Source organism: Toxorhynchites rutilus, chromosome 3, assembly GCF_029784135.1.
Source record: "Toxorhynchites rutilus septentrionalis strain SRP chromosome 3, ASM2978413v1, whole genome shotgun sequence".
Classification (NCBI taxonomy): Eukaryota; Metazoa; Arthropoda; class Insecta; order Diptera; family Culicidae; genus Toxorhynchites; species Toxorhynchites rutilus.
The window spans coordinates 158,893,733-158,921,689 of NC_073746.1; the positions used below are offsets into that span (position 1 = coordinate 158,893,733).

Below are 27,957 nucleotides of genomic sequence, written 5' to 3' on the forward strand. Positions count from 1 at the left end.
ATAGACTCGATGATGATTCTGATTCTGGAATCCTTACCCTGATCCCTATCCCAAGGTTTCCTTAGAGAGTTGCGAATGGATGATGAATTATTCGAAATGCGTGAATAAATCGCTGCTTTGAAGACTAACAATTCGCAACCCAGAATTATTGTCACTAACAGCGCTACCAACATTATACTTGGAAAAAAAATTGCTTGAATTACAAATCCCGATAATATAAGGGGCTGTGATAAGATGGACGAAAAAAATACTAATACTAACAATATTTTTAATGAACGGTGCTCAGTAAAAATCATATGATGCAAGGGGAACCTCGGGATTCATTTGCTGGAACTGGGCACCGTTTGCTGTACTCTGTGGTCCTGTTTTAATGTAACCGCTGTTGGAATATCGGCAACTTTCTTCCGAAAAGTTTCTCGATAGACTTGCACCCGTAGCAGCGGGGTGAACAGTCCCATTAGAGGATGCGCAGTTGATATTGTAGCTGTGTTGGTAAGTACCGGGTTCGTTTTGGAAGCAGTAATTGACATCATCGCAAATATCATAAGTGCTTTGAATTCGCTCGAACTGGCCGCTGGAGGTGTTATCAGTACTATTACTTGGGTGAGTTGAGGCGGTCCTAATAGCTCTTTTACAGCTTAGCTGGCTATCACAGTCATATCGAGATCGTTGAGTGAACGCATATTCGTAGGATTTTGAATCGTACTCTTTTTTGATAGTTCTGGAAATATCCGTATTATACGATATATTCGTTGAACCATGACCTATCTGGGAATCACTGATTTTTTGAGAATAGGTTTCAGAAGAACACTTTTCGAACATGGAAGTACTCCCGCAGGATACTGGATGGTTTAAGTAGTTTTCTCCGAACACGGTCCCGGTTCCGTTAATGAAGTAATCGGGAGCAATTTGGTTACATTTCTTATAGATGGCTCCACTTCCGAGATCCAAAAGTGTTGTCGGGGGTGATACAATATTTGAAACTTGTTGGGAACTGCTTCTTAGAGGCTGATCTAGCTGGAAAATTTCTTCAGGCTGGAAACTCTCGATGGCGTTGGCTGAATAGCCGGGCATATTTTGAGCACTAGTGCAACCAGCAGCCTCGTATGGTTGGTTGTTCGTGGGATAGCACGTCCATGTAGAGGCCTGCGAACAATGCAAACTACTCTCCGACTGGGCATTGGTGCTTGATCCGTTGAAGTTTTTGCCTGTGTTGTTGTTATTGTTGTTATTTCGGCAAATGCACGGCATTTTGGTGCACGATAAACATTTTAACTTTTCTGCGAAGAAAAACATGTTGTTAATATATGTATGCTAATTTTTATATGGTGACTCTTACCAACACTTGAATCTGGAATTAAGGGTGGTGGCTGTTGAATTTCAGTAGAAGAACTTACCGCAGCCTTGCTGCCACTCTTCAAAGACATGAGCTATATTGTAGAATATAGAGAAAGGAACGAATGAATATGGTTTGATTATGTTTGAGATGGGATAAAATATTCAGTTCGCTAATGCTTATAAGTTCGAACATTAAGTTCCGGTCTTTTATTGTAAAAAACTGTATTAAATAAGATTTTGTATTTAACAGAGAAATTTCGGTTTGTAAGTTTCTAGAATTGACGAACGTAGATGGAAGATGTGAAATCATAATTTTTTTTTACGTGGGACTACGTCTAGCTCAATAGCTCAATAGCTCATGTTTTCATGAAATGGTTTCTCGTTAATAACTATTTTTGCTGCAAGTGGTGTGCCGTACAAATGAAACACAAATTTCTGCATTATTCGAAAATAAACCAAGCAAACGAAACCATACTTGGCATGTGAAAGTTTCAGCGGGCAAGAAACGATTCTATGGTTAGTAGACACTCCTCCCCCTCTCTAAGGGTGGGCTGCCATACAAATGAAACACAAATTTCTGCATAACTCGAGAACAAATCAAGCAAATGGAACCAACCTCGGTGTATGGAGGTTGTAGGGGGCAATAAATGTTTCTTTGGTGGTTTGACACTCCTCCCCCCTCCCTAAGAGAGGGCTGCATTACTCGAGAATCAATCACGCAAACGGAACCAAATTTGGCATGTGATGTTTTGAAGAGCAATAAATGTTTCTATGGTGGTTCGACATAGCTATCCCCTCTCTACTGCCACACAAATGAAACACAAACTTCTGTATAACTCGAGAACTAATCAAGCAAATGAAACCAAACTTGGGATTTTCTTGGGATCTATCTATCTATATATATATATATATATATATATATATATATATATATATATAAATATATATATATATATATATATTTATATAAATGAAACACGAATTTCTGCATTATTCGAAAATAAACCAAGCAAACGAAACCATATTTGGCATGTGAAAGTTTCAGCGGGCAAGAAACGATTCTATGGTTAGTAGACACTCCTCACCCTCTCTAAGGGTGGGCTGCCATACAAATGAAACACAAATTTCTGCATAACTCGAGAACAAATCAAGCAAATGGAACCAACCTCGGTATATGGATATATATATATATATATATATATATATATATATATATATATATATGGCTGTCAAAAAAGTCGTGCGGTATTTCCGCGAGGTGTCGTTGTAAGCGCGTAGTTCTAGTTGTATTCATTGTATCGAGTCATACTATAGTTTGTTGGAAAGGTATTTTTGCGCGCTACAATATAGTCCTTGACAGTGTTTTGTTTGGTTAAGTCGTTCGTGAATTATAGTGTCGCAAATATGGAGCAAAATAAAGAGAAAATCCGACATATTTCACAGTACTACTATTACAAAGGCAAAAATGCATCTCTATCTGCCAATAAAATCTGCCAATAAAAAAGTAAAAGTTTATCGATCGGATAGGAGGGATATGAAACGAGGACACAACGAAGGAAACATCATTAAACGTTGACATCGGCGTTTCTGAGGAACAGGTATAGATGAAGCAGAAGATCAGGATCCCGGCTACCTAAGATATCCCGGACGGGGATATCCGATTGTCTGCCTTGTGCTCTCAGTGCTCTAGAGAGCTGAGAGCGAGCAGCATGGAACCGGATACACGACCAGACAACATGCTCGATGTCGTGCTAGCCATCGCCACAATCACAAAGATTGTTTGCTGCGAGCCCAATGCGATAGAGATGCGCGTTTAGGTTGTAGTGATTGGACATAAGCCGAGATATCACGCGAATGAAATCACGACCTACATTCAATCCCTTGAACCATGCCCTCGTCGAGACCTTAGGGATAATCGTGTGTAACCAACGACCGAACTCATCACCACTCCACATGCGCTGCCAACTTACGAGCGTATACTGACGAGGAATGTGGAAAAATTCATTATAAGCAATTTGCCTTTCAAAAAGTGTGCCTTCTAAAGCGCCCACCTTAGCTAGCGAGTCCGCTTTCTCATTCCCCGGAATCGAGCAATGAGAGGGAACCCATACTAAGGTAATCTTGAATAATTTTTCGACCAAAACACTCAATAGTTGTCTTATTCTAGTTAGGAAATAAGATGAGCGTTTATCAACCTTCATTGAGCGGATTGCCTCTATTGAGCTGAGACTGTCTGAAAAAATAAAATAGTGGTCGATGGGCAATGTTTCAATGATCCCTAATGCGTAATATATCGCACCCAGTTCAGCGACATACACGGAACAAGGATCTTTGAGTTTGAAAGAGGCACTGGAATTTTCATTGAAGATGCCGAAGCCAGTGGACTCGTTTATGAATGAACCGTCAGTAAAGAACATTTTATCAGATCCAACTTTCCCATATTCTGCCGAAAATATCGGCGGAATAGAATCGGAGCGTAGGTGATCTGGGATTCCATGGATTTTTTTGTCGCATGGACAGATCAAAAATGACAGAGGAATTGCAGAAGTATGGGAAGCAAACTTGGTTGGAGATGCCTGGTGAAGGGTGCACGTCGTGGGTAAGGTACTCATGGTATAAAGACATAAAACTTGACTGAGGAGTCAGTTGGAGTAGATTTTCGAAGTTATCAATCACCAATGGATTCATGATCTTGCAACGGATGAGAAATCTGTAGGATAATTCTGTGAACCGAAGAGTAAGCGGGGGTACTCCTGCCAAAACTTCGAGACTCATCGTATGTGTCGAATGCAAACACCCCATGGCTATACGCAAGCAACGATATTGTATTCTCTCCAGCTTGAGAATATGAATCCTGGCAGCTGATCGGAAGCAAAAACTGCCATATTCTAACACTGATAATATCGTTGTTTTGTACAACTGAATGAGGTCTCCTGGATGGGCACCCCACCATGTTCCGGTAATTGTTTGGAGAAAATTGATTCTTTGCTGGCATTTCTGTTTCAAATACGCAATGTGTCTCCCCCAGGTACACTTAGAATCAAAATATACACCCAGGTATTTGAAAAACATAGAGTGTTGGATCGTTTTGCCGGATAGGTGAAGCTGGAATTGGGCGGGTTCGTGCTTCCTAGAAAAAACGACCATTTCAGTTTTCTCCGTAGAGAATTCGATACCCAGCTTGAGGGCCCACGTTAACAGATTGTTCAGGGTATCTTGCAACGACTTTTGCAGAACGACGGGATTAGTACCCGTGATGGAAATAACTCCATCGTCTGCAAGTTGTCTCAGCGTGCAGTCTCTAGTTAGACAATCATCCATATCATTGACGTAAAAACTGTACAAGAGGGGGCTTAGGCAGGAGCCTTGTGGTAGGCCCATAAAACTGTAACGAGAAGATTTCGAGCTGCCATGAGAGAAAATCATGTGCTTTTCTGACAGTAAATTGTTAAGAATTGGTGAAAGTCCACGATTATGAAGCTTCTCTGAGAGAATTTCCATGGAAACTGAATCAAATGCCCCTTTGATATCGAGAAAAACGGAAGCCATTTGTTCTTTGCGAGCAAATGCGATTTGGATTTCAGAAGATAGCAGCGCGAGACAATCATTTGTCCCTTTACCTCGGCGGAAGCCAAACTGCGTATTTGACAGCAAATTGTTTGTTTCGACCCACTTGTCCAAACGAAGTAGAATCATTTTCTCTAACAATTTACGAATACAGGATAACATTGCAATCGGCCTATACGAGTTGTGATCGCAAGCCGGCTTGTTGGGTTTCCGTATGGCTATCACTCTCACTTGTCTCCAGTCATGCGGGACAATATTCAGCTCCAGAAACTTGTTGAACAAGTTCAGCAAACGCTGTTTTGCCAAGTCGGGAAGATTCTTCAACAAGTTGAATTTAATCTTGTCCGACCCCGGAGCTGAATTGTTACATGAGAGAAGGGCAATTGAGAATTCCACCATCGAAAAATTCTCATAATCGCTTTGAAGTGGAATGTCGCGTACGACGTTTTGTGCAGGAACGGTGTCGGGGCAAACCTTCCTTGCAAAGTTAAAAATCCAACGGTCAGAGTATTCCTCACTTTCGTTTGTATGGTTCCAGCCACGCATTTTCCTAGCCGTATTCCAAAGAGTGCTCATAGCGGTCTCCCTTGACAAACCATTGACGAACTTCCGCCAATATCCACGCTTTTTTGCTTTAATCAAACCTTTTAGTTTGGCTTCTAGAGCTTGGTACTTTAGAAACCATTCCACTAATCCAGTTTTTCTGAATTTTTTGAAAGCGGATGATTTTTCAAGGTAGACCTATGAACACTCCTTGTCCCACCAAAGTGATGGAGGACGACGTCGGAAAGTGGTAGCCGGTACACGTTTCTTTTGAGCTTGAAGTGCGCTTTCGTAAATCAAACTCGATATAAAGTTATACTCTTCGAGTGGAGGAAGTTCATGCATTGAAACAATTGCTTCAGATATTATTTCCGCAAATGTTCTCCAGTCATTATTCTTCGTGAGGTCATACGAAATATTGACTGACTCACGAGAGCTTGATTCATTAGCGATCGATAAAATTATTGGTAGGTGATCACTACCGTGGGGATCTTGGATTACCTTCCACATGCAATCCAGGGATAACGAAGAAGAGCATAGAGATATGTCTAGCATGCTTGCCCGTGCAGAAGGGTTGGCTATTCTGGTTGCTTCCCCAGTATTCAAAACTGTCAATTTGAAGTTGTCGCACAGATCATAAATCAAAGTGGCACGGTTGTCATCGTAGAGTGATCCCCATGCTGTTCCATGGGAGTTAAAATCACCTAAGATTACCCGCGGCTCCGGCATTGCCTCGATAGTATCAAAGAACTGATGGCGGCCTACCGTAGTTCTGGGAGGGATATATATCGAAGCAATGCAGAGGTCTTTGCCATTGATTTGTGTCTGGCAAGCAACAACTTCAATGCCTGTCATCGATGGGAGAGTGACTCTATAGAAGGAGTGACATTTTTTAATCCCCAATAGTACGCCACCAAACGAGTCATTTCGATCGAGGCGAATTATGTTGAAATCGTGGAAATTCAGCTCATCGGCTGAAGAAAGCCATGTTTCACAGAGAGAAAATACATCACAGTTAGAGCTGTGAACTAAAAATTTAAACTGATCTAGTTTAGGAATGATGCTTCTGCAATTCCACTGTATTACAGTGGTCAAATCCTTGACCTCTTGCACTGAATCAGGCATCGAGGGAAATGAACGCTGCCAAAAAACCACATTTTTCTTTCAAAAATGTTCTCACAATCGGAAGCAAACATAAAACTATGCTTTTAAGAGGGTCGTTTATATTTAAAGCATTTAAAATGTTGTCCACCAGGTCAGAAAGCGCAAGCAAGCCAGATTGTGGCTGTTGCCTCGACCGCGAAAAAGGAGCAGACGTGTTGGGTGCTGCTCCGGGAAGTGCTGCTCCCTGGTGCGTAGAAGAACCGCTTAAACCAGGAGGTACTTGCTTCGGTCTATTCTCAGCACGTTCGATTCGAGTTTTCATTCCAACTTGGGAAGTTTCGGTTTTCTTTCTGGGGAGTGAAGGAAAAGAAGTAATTTTTCTTTTCCTGATGGCACCCTGCGATGTACCGGAACTTCCTGCATTGGGAGCGTCAGCAACAGGCTCGTCGTTCTGCAGAATGGAGTAGGGATTGTCCTGAGTCGTTGGAACGGGACTCTTAAGCATTTCTGCATAAGTCCGCTTGGAACGTTCTTTTAAGGAACGCTTGATTTTTTCCCCTCGTTGTATGTACACCGGGCATTGAGTAAGATCATGTGGAGTCCCGCCGCAATGAAGACACTTGCGCTCTTTCGGGCAAGGATTCTCATCATGGCTCTCTCCACAATCTGCGCAACGTTTTTTGTTGCAACAATAGGCGGCCGTGTGACCGAGTTGCATACATTTGTTGCATTTCATTACCCGGGGTACAAACAACCGAACAGGTAAACGAAGTGCACCTATTGCAACGTAGTTAGGAAGGGCGGAACCCTCAAATGTCACACGAAAAGAGTTTGTCCGATTGAGGACTCGTTTGTCATTTTTAAGTGACACAGATTTCAGTCGATCGCATGCAAGAATCTTCACACTTTTAAGTGAAGAGTTCTTGAAGCGACCGACACCATCGAGTATCTCTTTTCAAGTCAAACCCTTTTCGTTTAGTACACCGTCTATTTCAACGTTGCAACAGGGTACGTATACGCGATACTCGATCGCAAAGAGATCACAGTGGTAAAACAGATGATTGTAACTAATTTTATGAACAAATGAAAATTAAAAAAAAAATACCGCAGGACTATTTTGACAGCCTAATATAAATGGATAGCCGAATGTGTTGATAAGAGCAAAACTCAAGATTTAAGGCTGTCTCCATTCTATCATATTTTCTGTATCAAACATTTATTCCATGCAACGGAGAAAATTTCATTTGCAAGTGGTTGAAAAATCTTCAACGAGAATTGTGTCTGAAAATAATCTGATATTATGATGTCGAGTTTTGGTAGAAGTACTAGGAATTTTATAATGAAAGGTAATTTTAAAAGGTGGATTAGAAAATTAATCAATAAAAATATTATAGGAGGTTGTGTCCAAGATACGACCGCATTGTTGACGTAGAACTACGCTGTTATTTTATATAAGTAGCTTGTTTATACCTTCGGATATTATTCTATAATGCTGTGAAATTTTAGAAACAACTGCTTAGTAGAATAATCTCTGAAATGATTTTTTCATTGTAGAATCAGTTGACGAAAATTGATTGATGATTCATTCTTGCCCTCGCAAAACAATCGTATGTCGCAATTTATTTCATGTCAATGCATTGAAAATTTACCTCGAAGGCTATTCCGGTGGCCTTTTTCGAAATTGACATAGACTCGGCTACAATCGATTATATACATGTTGCACCAGCACCATTATTCCATATCTCATAACTACATCAATATATCTTTGGCACCGCATGTAAACAACAACAATGACAATACTTGCAAGTATCAAATATCATGCTACATGTTATTTAGTATTGCCTCAAAGGAATCAAAGGAATCACAGCGTTTTGATCTGAAAGGGTTGTTTGCTCAGTGGTGAAAATTTCATCACACACGTTGGAAAGTCATCGAAGAAGGAACGCGTGACGTGGTTCACTCCGGCGCACCGGGTCAAAAATATTACATTGCTAAACGTGAAGAGGATTATCCGGGTATGTTCAAATTCATCTTCGTAGATAAATTCACCCGCTGTAGTTGTGGAAAAAAAATATAAAAGTTTTCACCGGAGCAACTAGAAAAGGAAATTTTGCTGTTCATTTGATCACACAAAGGTCTCGTGAAGTTCTGGTCCGACTTAGCCAATCATTACAGCTGAGATGTCGTAGAATGCTGTAAGCATAATGATTCCATTCCATTGAAAAAAAAAATGAATCCACCAAATTGTCCAATTTTTGTCCCATCGATCAATAATACGTAATTGTCAAGCGTAAATGGGAGAAGTGTGGCAAAACAATTAAAACGCCACCTGATATGAAAAAGTGATGGGAAAAGATGGTAGATCCGGTTGACAATGCAGTTGACAATTCGAATGTTCATAAAAAAAGCTGAAGAATAACTTTTCTTGATTTTTTTTCTTAAAGTTTTATAAAAAAGCGTACAACAATATATTTCTATCGATTTTATACTTTATTTCTTATTGAAGGAATTGGAAATTTTGTATAGCCTAATTCCAAATGGAACAAACTTTAGTGGACTCAACGTTCGATGGCATAACTTCAATGAAATAAAAATACATGCATAGTTTTACTGACTGTTACGTGAACCGAACCCAAAGTTGGATAATGTGCGATTCACATAGAACGTTACGGAGAAGAACGTCTACGTTCCGTTAACGTCTCCGCCAATTCACACATGCAGTCAATGCTTCCACCAGCATCGTCACGTCAAATGTCAAACGAATGATTTATTTAATGTTATTCATGGTGTCGCCACCTACAACAATTTTAAATTGCAACGCCCTCTTTCAAATCAGCATGCATAGAATCAGTTCTAAATTTTGAAAAATTCAATGAAAATCATTGAATTCAATTATTTAAATGCTTAAATCCCGTAGTCCGACCCTTATTCAACAATAATGAAAAATAGAATATTTCTCTCAGCTAGTCACGAATGATTTTCACTCCGAAATTTGGAGCTAAGAGATATGTTGGCATAAAAAGTACAGTAAGTTACTTATAATGCGATATGTTGAGGCAACACTCAGTGTCGCATTGGAGTCGATTTTGCCCAGTAATTGTACATTCGCGACTGGTGGCGACATTCAATGTGGTGCCATAAATTGGGCCCCGAACTCAATGTTTACAAAAATGTTCAAGTAAACGCGTTGCATCACAGATCTGTTCAATTATCTTAATGTCGAATTAGATGTAAATTACTGTATAACCAAATCAAAACAAAAGCCGAGACTCAAAGCCCAGACAAAAACCAAACGAGCCGTCCGTCTCCGTCAATTATTCTTTTCTACAAATCCTGCCGGTCGTTTTCGTTGAACGTATGCTGACGGGTCGTTACGTTGCTGGTGTATGTGAATGTTTTCATGAGAATTCCATGGTAGAATAATCCCAGCAAACATTAAATCGTATAATTTTGCACGTGCCAAGTCTTACAATAAATCCGAATAAATCAGAATCGCATATAATATCAATCAAAGTATGTATCGTGTATATTTGAAATCGTATAGAATGTAAAAACTCGAATTTATATACCATTATCAAATTAAGTCGCAATTCGGTATAATAAACATCAATTTTATGATGTACATTGTCGTAAAATATATTTAATCCGCATCATATGCGTATGTTATGCTGATGCAGTTTATGTGTCTTATAAGCGTATAATTTAAAACGATTCAGTACTATAGTGAATCGTGTTGCATGCTGAAGAAAATCATGAAACAGTAAATCATATTAGATCCTAACAAAGAACATATTACATGATATAGAAATGTCAATGAAATGCTTATGCACTCGAAAGATTTAACCGCTGTTGAATTAAATTTCAGATAGCCGCGCGAGATAGCTGATGGATGATAATCCAGACGACCGGAGTTCGAACCCACATCGGAGCAGTTTTCACCAAACATCAATCTGTGCCATTTTAAATATTCATATTCCACTCCCAACACAAGTCAATCAAACAATTATTATTTCTACGCACATAAATACTCATATATAACAATGGCGATTCGTGAGGCTATAATAAACAATTCACGAAAATATTTTGCGCCATTTGTTCTTTTTCTATGTCTGTGATAAATCGTATATGAGTATGGTAAAAATCGTAAATGGTGCTTTGACAATTCATGAATATATTCTTATTAGATCGCAATTCAATTTCAACATAATCGCTATTATAGCCGGTCAAAGTTGCATATTCATCCAAACAAATTCGGTAAGCATTTGCCATGTATGTATATGGCCTCCACTTTTGCATGCCTATGCCAGTTAGGCGCATTATATGCCTACCAAATTTTAGGGCATATGATGTTATATATACGCTTGTTATGCGATTCAATGTTTGCTGGGATTGACGTAACGTGACGTAACGGAACGTGAACGTGAAGTGGATGTTGTATGTGAATCGCACTTAAGTGTTAATCTCGAAGATCACGCGGAATTATACGTGAGATATACTTATTCCTATTTTTAAAGAACGATTTTTTTAAATGTACAACGTAAAAAGAATTATGTGTGATTTATGTTTCCTCGCTTATATGCTTTATTTTGGAATAAAACTTAAGTAATAGTCAGATCAAAATGAACATTTTTTCAAATCTATGTTCTAATGGATGAATTAAGCATGTTATAGAAATAACGCATTGTTTCAGATACATAAAAAAGTATCTCTCAAACTGTATCTGATTTAAAGGAAAAAAAAATAATAAATTTATTATAACATTTTATTGAAATATACCAAAAATACCTTATTTCCAAGTGCAGCATCTCTCAGCAGCAGCACCGAAAGTTTTTTCGTTTTCGTTTTCCCGCAACTCCCGGAAAGCTTTCTGGTTTCACCTGATGTCTTCGACTCCGGCTTCGGATGGTCGTGGGCCCCTTTGGCCTGGAAGAAAATCGCTGTGTCTGTGTGCCGCCAGTAGTGTGTCACCGGGTAACCACAGTGGCCCCGACAGGCTAGAACCTCTAAGCGGCCGTTTTTACAGTTTCGATTGGGGCACGCGCGCCCCTGCTGCTTTCTGCGGGCTTTATCGCATATCGCTGGCCGCAGGTGTATCTGGCTACCGTTCGGTAGCCGGCAGCGGGCCGAACAAATCAGCACCCCGAGGCAGCTCTTTTTCAGGATAGTCACGTTATGGTTGTTGGTGTTTCGCATTGCCCAGCCGGAAATGTGTTTTCGCGCCTGGTCATCCGTAGGCAGATACACGAAGCGGCAGTGGCCATCCGCCCACTCGCAGAACTTGTCGTAGGAGATATCCTGAACGAAGGGTATATGTGCGTCGTTTATGTCCCACTCGGTCGACATTTTCCTCCTTAAAGGCTGAGTGAGATTCGAACATAACTTTGGTTAGAATTGATGAAATAAGAAACTTTTGAACGATAAATTAGCGTTGGTTTTTCTTCAGACTGTATCTGTAGATTCGAATATCAAATTGAATTGATTTTGAATTTATTATTATTCAAAAGGAATGAATAGTCAGAATTATAATTTACCGGTAAAATCGGTAAATTGCCGGTTAAAAAAAACCTTCAAATAAACCATTTACTTGAAGTAACGGCTTTTATTGATGATCATTAGAAAGATTTTGTAAAATTTTGCTACTTAGTTTGTTGATTAAAGTAATACTTAAGAACACAAATGTCGTCCTCTAATCTAGATACGATCCCATTAACAAAATTTTCAGAAGAAGAAAACGCACATTCAGAGTTCAATGATGTTAGGCATACAATATGAAGAACATCGATTACCATTGGTAATTAGCCTCTGATGTCCTGCGTACAAAAACTCTTGTCTGAGGGTTTTCATCAATCCGTTTATATACGATGAGCTTGAGCTGAACGTTGATACATTTGATTGCCGCAATCTTGTTCAATTCTGCCCATGTTTGCATAGGAGACGTAATCACCAACACAATTAGTGTTGGGAAAACGCCATTTTGTTTTTGACGTAGGATTACGTCTTTCGGGAATATATTGGGGTACAAATTGAAAATCGAAAATCGAGTACATCGTGAAAATCGTCTAATTTCAAACGCTTATTGCTCAGTAATTCCATGATGGATTGATGAAATTTTTGCGTCAATCGATTTCGGCACTTCATAACATTTTTTTATATTTAAGAAAATAATATATGTCATGAAACTAACTATCGAGCAATTGAAAAATCTCAACCCCTATTCTAACAGAAATACCCACTTCTGATTGGTCGAAATTGACGACACATGCGGTGGGTCACTAAGAGAGACATTAAAACCAAGCTCCCCGGGGAAATCGGCATAGCAAATACATGAAAGTAGGGGGAGCTTTCGTTCGTTCCTATCGAAATGTGTTCCCTAACAGAGACATCAAAACCAAGTTGCCTGGGAGAAATCGACATTGCAAATACATGTAAGTAGGGGGAACTTTTGTTACTACCGAAGTGTGTTCCCTAACAGAGGCATCAAAACCAAGCTTCCTGTGGGAATTCGGCACTGCAAATACATGAAAGTAGGGAGGACTTTTATTCCCACCGAAATGTGTTCCCTAACAGAGACATCAAAACCAAGCTGCCTAGGGGAAATCGACAATTCAAAAAAGGAGAAGAGAGAACTTTTATTCCTACCGAAATGTGTTCCCTGTAATGTAATTCTTCAAACATATCCAAAATCAACAGAAAGCCTAACAGAATCCTCATTCAACTATGCGGTCGTGTCTCGGACACAACCCTCCTGTGACTTTTTTACCTACAAGCGTAATCATGCAAATTTCCAATCTAATCTGTCCAGTTGAAGGATATTATCGGCAAAAGATGGCCTAGGAGATTCTGCGGAATAAAAACTTTTTTTTTCATTTGTAAAACGCTTGCGTCTATTTATGCGGACAATCAGTTGTTTCAATGAAAATTTGTTCGCATAACTAGACGTAATCACCAGGCTGCTCTGTCTGTTGCGTTGGTATTTACATTTTCGATAACAGTCAAAACGTCTCCATCGGTAGTTTCAGTTGTTATCGGATAAAATCAAGAAGGTTCGGAAGAAATTTAGTGAAATTGCTGGAAAAGGTGCTTTGGATTTGTTGCGAGTCTATGATAGTACTTTTTTCGTGAATACTCTGGGATATGATAAGAACAGCAGGTTCGTGTTTTTTCAATTAATTGAATTTGTAAAGGCAATCTGCATTGTTGGCAACATGATTTACCGATATTACGATCAATCGTATAAATATAGAGAAGTGACTTACATGAGTATGAGCTGAGTATGTGGAATAATTCGATGTCGAATCCGAGGAGTTATAATTCTAAGAACCAATATTATTTGAATTTTACTACTGATCTGATTGTCATTATCTACTTGAAGAATCAAATGTAAAAATTCAGGTAATTATAACATTAAAAAACATAATTGCTTCTCTTTGCTCATCACAGTGTAGTGTACAGAAAATATTAATTATATGAGCAGTGTTACAATGGTCTCTTATATTCATCTATTAGGAAACACTAAGTAGAAATACACTATGACAGGCATGTTTGGACTCTGTGCTCCCGTGGCCGAGTGGTTAGCGTCACACATCATCATGCCGGGGGTTCGGGTTCGATTCCCGTTCTGGTCGGGGGAATTTTTCTTGAAAGAAATTTTCTCCGACTTGCACTGTGGTTACGCGTATTCTAGAGCTTGCCACTCAGAATGCATTCAAGGCGTGTTATTTGGCATAGAAATCTCAACCAAGTACTAATAAAAATGACGCAAGTAACACTACGTTGAGACAGCGAAGATCCTCTAGGAACGTTAAAGCTTTAGAATGTTTGGACTCTACAAAGAAGGTGATTCACATGTAGATTTAGTTTATAGCACATAATACTGACCATTTTTTCGATTTTGCTCATTTTGTCGCTTACGTCTCCTTTACAAACATGGGTAGTAACTGTTCTGCAGATTCTGCAACTCCCAGTGGATTTTTTCCCTCTCGTTATCCAATTACTAAATCAATACCATAATCCTCAAATTTCATCATATCACGATTTTTTTCAAATGTCTGCATGATCAATGCAGTCCGTGACGTTTGCCGTTTGTTTGTGACGACACCGTAGACATCGTTGACCGTAGACAATTCCGAAGTCATCGTAACAAATCTGCATATACGGATTTTTTTTGCAATCCTTTCAATCAGGTCTTCAACTGCTTCGAAATTTTTGATGGTTGTTCCGATAGCTGATCTAGTATAAATTGCAATCTGACGTCAACTTCATAAAGGGCGCAGTTCTTCCAGCATAGCGGTTCAACAGCGACCAAAACTGGTTCGAGAGCATCAACCATTTTTTTATATCGCTGTCAGTTCTTCATGGCTAAAGCTTATCCTGTATTTCGTTTTCAGATCGAGCAGCGATTTTTTTTAAACTGAGGTTCGGAAGTCGTAGAATCGGCTCAACACTGCCAGTTGTTTTTTCTCGATCTTATTTTGATTCTCGAGTAGTATTTCGAAGCAGCATAAAGGTAAATATTATTTACGGTGTAAAAATGAAAATTACCGAAATTACCGGTCATTTATTGTAAAATTACCGGTAATTCGGTAATGAAAAATGACCCGGTATTACCGGTAAAACCGGTTAACAATCCCTAACTCGTATACTCACAGACTGTGCGTGTCTCTGTAATATTGCTATTGTGTATTTTAGGTGTTCTTGTTATTCATTTAAAGCAAAAATGTAATTGAATGAAAAATCTTCAGAAAATATTTTTTCTTCAACTTCATTCAGTTTTAGTCGTAGTTTTATAGTTTTATAGTCATTTCATTCAGCCGCCTCATCGATTCTCGGTATATATTAGGCTGTCAAAAAAGTCCTGCGGTATTTTTTTTGAATTTTCATTTGTTTATAAAATTAGTTACAATCATCTGTTTTAAGTCAAATATGCGCCGTTTTGTTCCATGACTAGTTCCAAACGAGATGCCAACTTCATAATACCCCTGTAATAGAAGCTCGCTTCCTTATTGGCAAAAAAACTCGGATAGCCAATTTTCACAGGCCTCTTTTGTGGCTAACTTCTGACTACCTAGCTCGTTCGCCATGGACAAAAACAGGTGGTAGTCACTTGGTGCAATGTCCGGACTATACGGCGGATGCAAAAGAACCTCCCATCCGAGCTCCCGGAGCTTCTGGCGCGTCACCAAAGAAGTGTGTGGCCTGGCGTTGTCCTGATGGAAGACAATGCGGCCTTTGTCTTGTTTGATGGCCTCTTCTTCATGAGTGCTACCTTCAAGCGGTCCAGTTGTTGGCAGTACAGGTCCGAATTGAGCGTTTGGCCATAGGGAAGCAGCTCATAATAGATTATTCCTTGACAATCCCACCAAACACACAGCAGAACCTTCCTGACCGTTAATGAGGGCTTGGCCACCGTCTGAGCCGCTTCAGCGGGCTTCGACCACGACCGTTGGCGCTTCACGTTGTCGTAAGTGACCCATTTTTCATCGCCAGTCACCATCCGCTTCAGAAACGGGTCGAATTAGTTGCGATTCAGCAGCGATTCACATGCGTCGATACGGTGAAAGATGTTTTTTTGCGTCAACGTGTGTGGCACCCATACATCGAGCTTCTTTGTGAATCCAAGCTTCTTCAAATGGTTAATAACGGTTTGATGACTTATCCCCAACTCTTGGCCGATGCTACGGCTGCTACTATGCAGGTCTCTCTTGGCTAATTCAGTGATTTTGTCGCAATTTTCGGCGACAGGCCTTCCGGAGCGTGGCGCATCTTCGACGACCTCTACACCAGAACGAAAACGTTGAAACCATCGTTGTGCGGTGGAAATGGAAACTGTATCGGGTCCATAAACTGCACAAATTTTATTGGCAGCTTGAGATGCATTTTTGCCTTTGTCATAGTAGTACTGTAAAATATGTCGGATTTTCTCTTTATTTTGCTCCATATTTGCGACACTATAACTCACGAACGACTTAACCAAACAAAACACTGTCAAGGACTATATTATAGCGCGCAGAAATACCTTCTCAACAAGCTATAGTATGACTCGATACAATGAATACAACTAGAACTACGCGCTTACAACGACACCTCGCGGAAATACCGCAGGACTTTTTTGACAGCCTAATATGACCATATGCGCGACACTCCAATGGTTAAGATGCATAATTTTCTTTCTCTCTTATTCTTTTTTGGACAAAAGAACCACTCATTTATTTTTGAGGTTCTAGTTTTATTTGGGAACCCGCTCGAAATAATATTCATAGGGAGAGATATAGTGAATATCTTCCTTATCGGATAAGCTTTTTAACCTTTATTGTTTTTGTCATGAACGGAACAATTAAAAAATCAAACTAACCATTGCTGACAAAGCGATTCTTGATGGTGCCTGGTGTTTGTTTTTGCGGAGACCAACACAATCCAGCACGAATCCAACCAGGTTACATAACTGTCAGGAGAAGATTGGACATCTAGCTTCAAGTTTTTTGCATTTTTGGGAAGCTTATGCCCTCAGAAATGTTGTCCTAAAAGGATTTTTCGATAATTGGTTTCGTTGGAAAGTTACAGCCAAAAGTATGAAGTCACCTCAAGGGATATAGTATTGCTGTACGAATTTTTAAACACGTTTTTTCTCGAAACCATGTTATTTCAACTGGTGGTATCGATATCCTCAGGGTGTGCTCGACAGATTGGGTTGAATTTTTTTTATCAGCATGTAAAAATTGATTATCTAAGGTGTTATATAGCCGTTTTTTGACATCTATTTTTTTCGATTTTTTAAAAATCGCTATTTGGAGATTTTTCATGAAAAATATCTCATTTTTAACAGAAATGTCCGTCGTTTCGGCAATTTTTCGAATTTTTACATTGTCCTAAAGTATTCATTGGAATTTGTTCCCCGTTTTTTCAAAACCGATACCACCAGCAAGGTACCGATTTTCAGACAGCTTCTACGCATCCAGCTGTCAACAGCGTCATAATCATTATTCGTGCACTCAAAAAATGGAAAATACATATTCAAACATACCTTAAACAATAACCAAAATACACGAACAATTCACTTTATTTGTAATATCCGAAAAAAATCAACAAAAATTCATTATTTTCCAACCTTCCAGACAGGGGTCTCCCCTTAAACGCTTTCACGGCACGCTTGTGAACCTGATCATTAATAGAACATCCAATCTGACCGCATTTCTCTTTCCGTTTGATGCTCAGAGTTTCGTAGTAACGTTTAATCACACGACTCACCGTTGACTAAACGATTCCGAGTTGTTTTCCGATGTCCCGATGAGAGAGTTGAGGATTTCCAGGTACTTGCGTAAAATCAATTCGAGGCTTTTCGGGTGACATAGTTTTGTCCGATTTTCGAAAAAAAAATAACAGCGATGAAAATACACTGTAAACAATAAACTCTAAACTACTTATACTTACTTACACTTAATTTTAAATAAAACCCAATGGGCGTTTTTCCGTGATGCAATATGATGTCGCACACATCATTTAAATGCAACTACACCCAAAGTTAATTTTTAGCACATGTTCTGGCATCTCGATTTATTACATTAAATGAGCTGAAAGATAACATAAAATGTTCTACTCCCCAATACATGTATATCATTTGTATAATATATATGCTAGAGTCAATATGAGGGAGCGAAACAGGAGATACATTTAAATGAAAGCATATGAAAGCTTTTCGTAAAGTTTGCCAAATACACGGCCCAGACACAGAAAGATATATTCTCGTTAATGTTCTTCTTTATCGTGTTAGAAAACACCTTCCAACTTCATTTTATGATGAGGTGTTATATTATCACACTCCTTTATAATAGCACTGGCAGCTATATGGATACCGTGGTCGTGTAAAGTAACTTTGCATTCCAGCCGGTCTTGGTCGTATGGACTTTTTTTTGGCACAATTCCAAATGAACTGAGAAAAGAAAACAAAAAGAGATGTCTGCACGCATAGATACAAACCATTTTTAAGCTTTCAAAATAGCTCATTATTTGCACATTTGACTCAACAGCACACTAAATGACATCATTTCTGCCAAAGATGACATGTTTTCTGCCAACGCTAGTTAGGGTGTACGCGCGATAAATAACGGAATATATTTTTCCTTAGGTTTCCCTAAGATAACTCTCCACTGTCGCGATTGGGGTTGAATAAAGACCACGCGTGAATAACGGAATATATCGCCGGTAACCTTCTCATGATTTCCACATTCAGTTCTCCGACTTTGCGATTGGATTTCGATAAAAAGTACGCGCGTGAAATAGTAGAATATATAGCCGACCCAATAAATTTTATAAATTTTCCTTCTCAGGTTATCAAAAAAAATCTTTGCCGCGTGTTGTGACACCGGAGATTCTCGGATTTTCATTTTCGTTTATATAATTACATCATTTGCCTCAGTGAATCCTGATTCTTACCTCTCCCCACTAACAACTATCCCTTTCATGATAATCACAGTAGAACCACGCTGTAGAGATGACCTCTCTGGCCGCTAATATTAAACTAACATTCCTTGACCGTAAGGACGTGGCCGGCGTCGTTATTGATTATTTAAAGTTCGAATCTCAGAAACTTGCACAATGAGAATGATTTCCTACTCCCAAGCGTCATTCTGTGTGTCCATTGTGCAATTTTGTTGGTCCATGTCAACCACGGAGAGCAACTACGAAGTGTACAGTCCAAGCTCAAGCTCAAACTCATGAACTTGAAAATTTATCAAAATTTGTGGAGGCGATCTGGCGTAGTGGTAACATCCATACCTCTCACGCAGAGATCACGAGTTCAATTCTCACTTCCGACATTCTTCCAAAAATGGAAGTAAAAGTGACGAACCAGCCGAAATGTGTTGTGAAAGTCCACTATAATAGAGAGAAAAAAAATATCAAAAGGAAAACCTTCAGAAAAAGCTACTGCTTTTTCTCTCATTATCCAAATTCGACCAAACAGTGGTACAACGACAATGGCGTTTCACACTGTTCGAATGAACTGCAAAGATTGAAGTCTCTGTAGAATAAAAAGATAAGATGAGATCTCACACTGTGGATTGGGGATAATTCAATAGGCTTAGTGCAATTCAGTAAAACTTAAAATGATGATGTGATAATGTGTGAAATTTATGAAGAAATATGTTTTGATGTAAAAAAATATGTTTTGATGAAACAGTAAAAGCAAATGCGCAGTCGAAACATGTAGACAAATTTGTGTTTACGGCACGGATGCACAGGGCGCAGAAACTGTGAGAGATAGACCCAGAAAGGCACATCTGAGGTCGGTTCAGCTGCGCATCTCCGCGAGTAATTGACCATTCGGCATCCGGACCATCAGCCCAGACTTCAATCCACTGGATTATTCACATTGGACCAAGTTGGATAAGTGTGCCTGTGCACGTTCTCATCCAAGTTTGCAATCGTCGAAGAATTATATCGAGAAGGTAGCCCGCGAAACTTCACTTGCAACGATCCGTGGAGCAATAGACGATTGGCCCAAGCTTTTACGACTTTGCGTGAAGGAGAGGAGGAGAGGGACCGTTTCGAATAGTTTTACCATGTATGTTAATTTTACATATTTTTATACCTTCTATAAACATTAGAGTTTTTTTTATCTTATTTCGTTCTCGAGTTATGAATTTTCAAACGATTAACATAATTTATGATTATACTAGATGTAGTCCGGAACTTGCACCGACTAACTTCCAGTTGTTTCGATATATACAGAGTTAGTGCTGGTGGAATAACAATGGCCGACATGAAGACTGCCAAAAATCACACGATAAAAATTCTCACCTTAAACAGAACTTCTATACGGATGAAAATATGACACTATAGATAATAACGGACAATATATACTTGGTTTAAATTAATTTTCAATAAAGAAATAGTTCACGAAAAATTGAACAAACTACTGCGGACACTTTCGAACGACCCAATAAATCGAATTCCCGAAGCATTCGCGGATTCGATTTGTTGGGTTGTTCGAAAGTGTCCGCAGTAGTTTGTGTTGGTCAGACATGATTTTAAACTTGATGCATTCAAGAAACGACGGCTTCACGAATTAACGGAGAAACAGAAGCCGGCTGGAGTTATTCGAAGTAAGGAGCTAATGCGACGGCACGGTGATTCTAAAATGAGGGGCTTAAAATGAAAGGGGTGTAAGTGATTTGATCGATTTCTCTACATCGATTCTCTCTTTTGGTCATACCTTAGCTGCAAATACATTCCCAGCTATATTTGACAATGTGGAAGATATGTCAGAACCTCATCTATCGGATTGTATAGCAAACTTAAATTGGAACGTTTTTGCAGTTGAGTTATTAACTAGAGAAAAAGTTGATGAAGAGTAATCAATCAAGTCACTTACACACCATGCATTCTAAGCCCCTCAAATAATATTTCCGTTAAAAAATGTTTCTGTTATAAGATACTCACAGCCAGCGGAATGACCGTGTATCGGACAATCCGATGTATATTAAAAATAGTTTTGAATTTCACCCAGAAATAATGGATTACTTTTTCCCCAAACTATATTTTCATTTTTTGGGGATAACGATTGAGTTATTTGAAATGTTTGGAAAGTCCGAACCAAAGTTCCAATAAACCTTCATCCAATAGTAGTTCATAGTGCGTATTCATTTTTGTGAAAACTTCCCAATCCATTCTTTGTTTTTGAGAGGCTTCGAACTTTGCAGTTCATTCGCCTCTAATGATAACTTTCAACAGCTTTTCGTAGAAATTGGATTAAAAATTGCTTGAAAAATTGCTTGTCGGGCAAAGAATCGCAGTGTTTGTGGGGCAAAAGTTTGGACCAGCGTTTCGCCGCTAAAATTGTCTATAAAGTGTTTTCAACCAAAATGTTTTCATACAGTGTACAGTTTTATACAGGACGAACATCATCTGAAAGAAATGCACTCCGGAAAAGTTTAATATGGCTCGGAGGGAGTATTGAAGCGTTGGATTGCGGCGATTCTTGGTATTTCTGAATCAACTCTGGCTCATATTAGTAAACGTAAAAGTAAAAGATTTTTCATTTTACGTTTGATGAGTGAGGAGTCTGAGAAATTGGCCAATCATTGCAAGGCATTGGACGAAGTGTCAAAGATTTGTTGATTCTGTGGAAGTTACCTAGCACGAATTCAACCAAGCTACAAAACTGGCAGGAAAAGATTGATAATCTAGTTTCAGGAGGTAGCTTCGTCTGTCTCTTCAAATCCCACAACAAATCAGCCGGTCCAAAATCATATGATTTAACGAATATTTCGAAATTGTCAAATGAAAGCGTCAGAATCCTTTTGAAAACCATCAGCAAATTTTTTGCTGGTTTCTGATTTTGGGTACATAAATGGTGAGCAATTCTTAGAATGGCTTCAACACTTATGGTTGCGTTAGAACCGCCAGAACCGATATCCAAGAACGTGAATAAACAGAAGTAAATGATTGCTTAGTACTACTCCACAATTAATTTCTCGTAAGTTTCCATATTGCAAGTCCTCTTCTTCCCAAAAATGTCCATGCGGTATGTGGATGGCATCTTATTATATTATTTCTAAGTGCCGAGTATCTAGAAGCACAATGGTCATCGAACTTTAATTCGAATCGATAGATTGCATGACAAAATAATTTTCGACCATAACAATCGCCCCCACTCATAGAACATTATACACTCCCGCTTGAATAATTCCTACACACGCTTCTGATTGTGCTTTCACTAGCTTTTAATGGTAAAGCATTGATTTCCGTTACTAATTATCTTAAAAGCAATTAAATGCAATTAAATGAGTGCGAACTTTTTCGGCCACTATGGGGCAAATGTTGTCATTCATAATTTTGTTTTAAAATAGGTATTTGTCCGGCTACCATCAAAACTCTTAAAATTCTTGTATTACGTTTCGAAGGTAATATATATGGTTACTATTTGATAAGCAGACTGAAAATCTAATTTGCTTTTCTTTCAAAAGTTATTGAACTACAACAATTAGCTGCTCACATTTGCCCCGCACTACTCTACTACAAATGTTGTGAAAACGTATTGAAGTGAACTTGGATATGCTCATTCGGATTATTAATTATTCCGCACGATCTATCCAGAAGAGCGCATTTCTAAGTTATTAGTATATATATTTTGCTTCATATTAACGAAAATTCTACATTTCGTAGGGTTCTGTTATAACGATAAAGATGTGAAACGTCTTACCTGTTATAATAAATTAAGGTACCGCATTCAGAAAGGAGTTCGAGAATCCGAAGATGAACGGTTTTGAATTATTATTCGTCACAAATGGATTCACACAAATGCACGTAAATGGACAGAACAAACCACTTCACGATAAGAATCATGTTCTGTTCTCCTTGATTCACAAACTGCGCAAGTAATGTCGCACTATGATTAAACGAAAAGTTATTCACTCAAATGTGATGAAGCCGTCGATACATGCCGCGAATAGCGAACCGACATACCGCAAAAAGCTTTCCACTTCGTGATCGCCTATCGACAAACTGAGCAGACAATTGAATTGAGTTTGATGAAATGTTTGCTTCTTGTAAAACTATTTCGAGGGAAAAAACAAACCCACTCTACTCCCTCTCTAATAGTGTACATCTCTCTCGCACTCTCAATTGAAGCTGAAACCGTTCAACAAATTCTCCGTCGTATGAAACAACACGATCAATGGCGCGCATTCATTGGCAGCATAATTTACAGAGATGGAGGAAAATCTATCATCGGTGCCGTCATCATCGTCGTCATCAGCGACGTAAACCAACCACCCATCACCACCCACGAGGCACCCCTGTTCAGCGACAGTCACTCTTTTATGCTCTTTTTTCTCCCATTTCGCTGGAAAGCATATGTTCGTCGCTCGCCAATTCATCATTACCGTCGTCATCGTCGTCATCATAGCCATCAGTGATCAGTGACGCTGTTCTGAACGTATACTACGGAAAGGGCTCTTCGCTGATACGCGAGCGCACGCGAACGGGTGATTCATGTCTAACGTTCCAATAAGGGGGTGTTTTGATTGGTATTAGCTGTTATGCTAGTTTTATGCTGCCTGTGTGTCTTGCTCTTATTTTCCATGCGCACTATCGTTCCTTGTACGCAACCTCCACTTCTGCACGCGTTCTGTTTGGCGTGTCGTATTACACGAAACAAAATTTCCAGCTTGCTCAATACGGGGGGACGAAGTAAATGTCTGCAGTCTGTTCTGCTATGTCGCGGTGCATTCTGATATACGAGTTGGATAAGATTAACCATAGTAATGTTTGTTACTAATTGTTGAAAATTGATCAAAAGCAACAATGTATAGAAATATCTGCCGTGGTAACTATCCGATATCCGACCAATATCTGCTATCCGATCGGATACCGGATAGTGGCCTACTATCAGTCGGATACCGGATATTAGAAAAAAACCAATAATTTCTCATTAACATAAGATAAATCACAACAAAATAGCTCGTTAACATGATGCATACATAATCAAAAATAGGGTTTAATTACTGAAATGAAATACTAATGTTATGAGTTTGATATCTCATAACATTAATATATTAAACCTTTAACTCCCAAGGGAAATATTTTTCCCTTCTACAAAAATCGTTATCGTTTGTTCAACTATTATTGAATCGATATTTTTTTACTGAATGTCAAAATAAAACGTATGTCCAAGGCAGCAAATGTGTTTCTGAACGAATATAAAAAAGAACTGTCAAACATGCTCCGGTCTGACTTAAAAAAGATCACATGTGTTTCACAAGTAAACGAAATTGTTTCGTAGAATACCATAACTAACTATTTATTTTACTTTTCTGATAATTTTCAATAAGTTTTTGTATTTCAAATCAATAAAGAAAATACCGATATAATAAACCTAACTCTTCGTTTATTTACTTTTGTGGTCCGTAGGAAAAAATATTTACCATGAAATAATACCAGCGGTGGCCAAACTTTTGGGCCATACAGGTGACTAAGTTTTCAAATTTTGGACCGTGGTCTACCAACGTTGACTGTATCAAAAAGTCATTGGAAAATGAATGTAATACTAGACGATAAAATAAAGTTTTAACTCTCCTGTACTCGCGCGCAAATTAATAACTCGTATACTCGCGCACGGTTTCACATACTGTGCGTGTTTCTATAATATTGATATTGTGTATTTTTAGGTGTTATTGGTATTTACTTAAAGTAGAAAAAGATATAATTAAATTTGAAAAATATTTCCTATTCAAATTCAGGTTCAATAGTCATTTAATTCAGATTTAAGACAGATACACCCAACATGATTGTTATATCCCTCAATAACCTAGAGGTATAAGAACTAAATATCGGAAATATTGAACCCTATTATGTAAATTGAATCGAGCGGTTAATTTGATCCCTATAACTGTCACACGGAGCAAATTTTCGTACTTTGTAAACCGATAGAATCGTGCAATATGTACTAACTTTAATCTAGTAGATTATGGCATAATGTACGATGGCCAATCCCTATAACAGCAAAATAGAGCTAACGAGCAAAATTCTGTTCAATTAGAATTACATAATAGGGCCCAATATTGAATTTTCGAAAATTATCATTCATCACTGTTGTTCTCTTCATGACTTTATTTCTTAAAATAAATCTGCACAATTAATTTACATTACTCACCACAGTTTAAAATAAAAATAACAATACTTCATTGAAACTCGCCTTCGCAGTCTTCAAAGCATTCAATTGGTCATTTAACAAATGCTGCCTGGTGAAAACATTGTTGAAATTGTTCAATTGACAATTTTTTGTCTTAGCACAAGTCGAACAACTGGATGTTTTAATATAAAATAATTAACAATCTGAAAGAAAAAAATATACGGAAACTTTAATGAAGATATATCTACTCTTACAAATAATATGTTTGATTGAGGTTAGCATAAACACCTTAAAGAATGATCATGGCAAAATGTGGAGATATATTTAATCCAATGCGTTGAGGGGTAACAGTATCCTAGACCAACTGGCCGGCGCCTAGGAATACTCACGCGGGCGACCGGCAGACCGCGGACTATCGTTTGGCCATCCCCGCTATATACCCTGCTATGTTTTTCTGGTGATACACTCAGGTTTTTTTTACGCGGGGGGTACGTACCTCGTAAAAAACCGCGTTAATTGGAAAATCCACACAAAAAATACCGCGTTAATTCGAAAATCCGCGTAAAAAAAACCATGTCACCTAATGATAGATATCAAATGTGACTATCCTTATGTATAACGGAAGTAAAAAGTTAAGTGTTGGTCGCTTCCGAGAACCCGTAGTTTTTTTCTGCAATTTCGTTGGTTACTGGTAGCTATAGTTCGGTTTTCCTCACGAATGAGGTAATCTGCTGTTGCTAGAAGATTCCCTAGTAATTTGTACACTCTTCTGCCGATGCACGTGCAGTACCACTGTTGGACCGTCCAGAGCTAAGTATACAGGGAAAGACATTCACGAATCGCTATCCGTAAAAACCCCTTCCCGTTGTACCGCCCGGCGAGCTCCCCGTTACCCAACACATAGGATCCACGTAAGAATCGTGATAAGGTGCGGCACTAAGCGGTAAGCAATAAGAGAATACCTCTTACTTTACGTCCACAATAGCTGAAATATTGCGTTGTATTGGCATATTTAGTCTTGGACATCTTATGGTCCTGAAAGGATTAATAGTACTCAGAATTAACCCGTGGTAAATTATGATGAATAAATAATATAAATTTTTTAAATTTTCTATAGTTGATGGTGAAAACCGATTAGGCTTTTCCAGCTTCAGAGAACAGTCTTTCGCTGTAAACACTACTACAAGAAGCATAAAGATAAATTCTAGTAAATCTTAGAGTTGAATGATGAATGAAAGGTGTCGTGAGCTTCGCGGATAATTCATTCAGAGACGAAACTCCGATTCAGTTTCGTCTCTTTTGCTTCGTTTAACAGGCGTTGAAGACGACGATGAGCTGTTACTTTCAGAAGATCGCAAGATATTTTATATTCTCTAACAGGAAATCTTGTTAGCCTGTTTCCGTTTCGAGAAATCCTAAATAGTCTGACTTGAATCTCGGGTCCAAAAAGATTGCAATTAGGTAATTTAGATCTTCTTCTAAGTAGTTGAAATGACTTCCCAATTCAAATGATGTTTTCGTGCGAGGTAAGTTCGGTGTACTATGTGCTGTCTTCTCCTTGTCCTGTATACCTTTTTTTATACAGTAACATGCGAGATTACCTCGGATATACAGAAGAACTTGTAATTTTTGTTATTCTGTCAAATGTTATCCTAACTGTAAGCCTAACGCACTGCTCTATAAAGCCCGCTTTTAGTGTCGACAAATTTGTGAGTGTGCCTATAATAATCTCGTTTCGTAGTGAAGTAAGTGCATTCTCTCTCAGATTATCATCCCTGAAGGCATTTCTAAGTGTTTTAAATCATGAATGAATACGAATTTAAATGAGCAAAGAACATCAATCAATTATAAAACATCAACAGTAGATAAAGTATGAAGAAAACAGAATAAATATTGCATAAATAGTGCTGCAGAATTTTTGCAAATTACAAATTGACATAAAAATAATCTACCCGAAAGTTCCCGACTTTGAAAAGTGGGATGCGCACACTCCAAACCTTGGCGAAATAATATCAGCAAGTTTATGTATTTCAATGTCACCTGAAACTTTGTGGATGATATTGGGTTGATATAATGTAATTTATGCAAAAATTAAGTTAAACAACTAGTTTTAAAATACTCTTCTCAGAAAAACAGTTACAGTAGAACCCCGATTATCCGCGGAATAGTCTGGCTAGCTCACCGCGAATAACGAAAATCGCGAATAACGCAATAAAGGACTAAAAATGAGTTCCAAAATGAGTTCCAAAGATATTTTAGCATGAAAACTATGTTTCATCAATACATAAATCATTAAAGTATCCATCTAGAAGGTCGTGTACACCAGTGGTCAGAAAATGTGAGAACCATGACCTAAACAAAAGTATATTATCCTATCACTCACTGATAAATTCCGGGAAGGGTTAAATATTTACTATGGAACTTGCTGTCGCGCATAATGAGCACCGCGGATCATCCGCTCGCTGACAATCGAGGTTCCACTATATATCTCTGAAGTGCTAAGAGTCAGAAATTATGTATCTTCAGCAAAGCTTAATAAAATTGATAGCTCTACAATTTTGCTGAAGACGGAACTCAACTATGTCGTAAGTATGAAAGTTAGTTTCTCAAAATTTTAATCTAACTTAGTCAGAAGTTCGATCTTCTGAACAAATTTTTTGAAGATACCCAATCTCTGAAATGTAAGGTAGGACAAGAAAATATTTTTGGCTGACTTTTTTTCTGAACGACTCAACCATACGGAGCGAGCCAGATGGAAAATTCCGTGTCAGTCCTCA

At 38.6% G+C, this 27,957-nt stretch overlaps 1 protein-coding gene across 1 annotated transcript; it reads right to left on the minus strand.

The window, feature by feature from the left end:
• Nucleotides 1-282: 282 nt before the first annotated feature.
• LOC129773606 (uncharacterized) lies at nucleotides 283-23,035 on the minus strand. The gene is made up of 4 exons (XM_055777244.1): nucleotides 22,751-23,035; nucleotides 11,338-11,910; nucleotides 1,340-1,430; nucleotides 283-1,280 (listed from the first exon to the last, which is right to left on the minus strand). Exons 2-4 carry the CDS (start codon nucleotides 11,893-11,895, stop codon nucleotides 283-285), a joined length of 1,647 nt encoding a protein of 548 aa, XP_055633219.1. The 5' UTR covers nucleotides 11,896-11,910; nucleotides 22,751-23,035.
• Nucleotides 23,036-27,957: the final 4,922 nt, after the last annotated feature.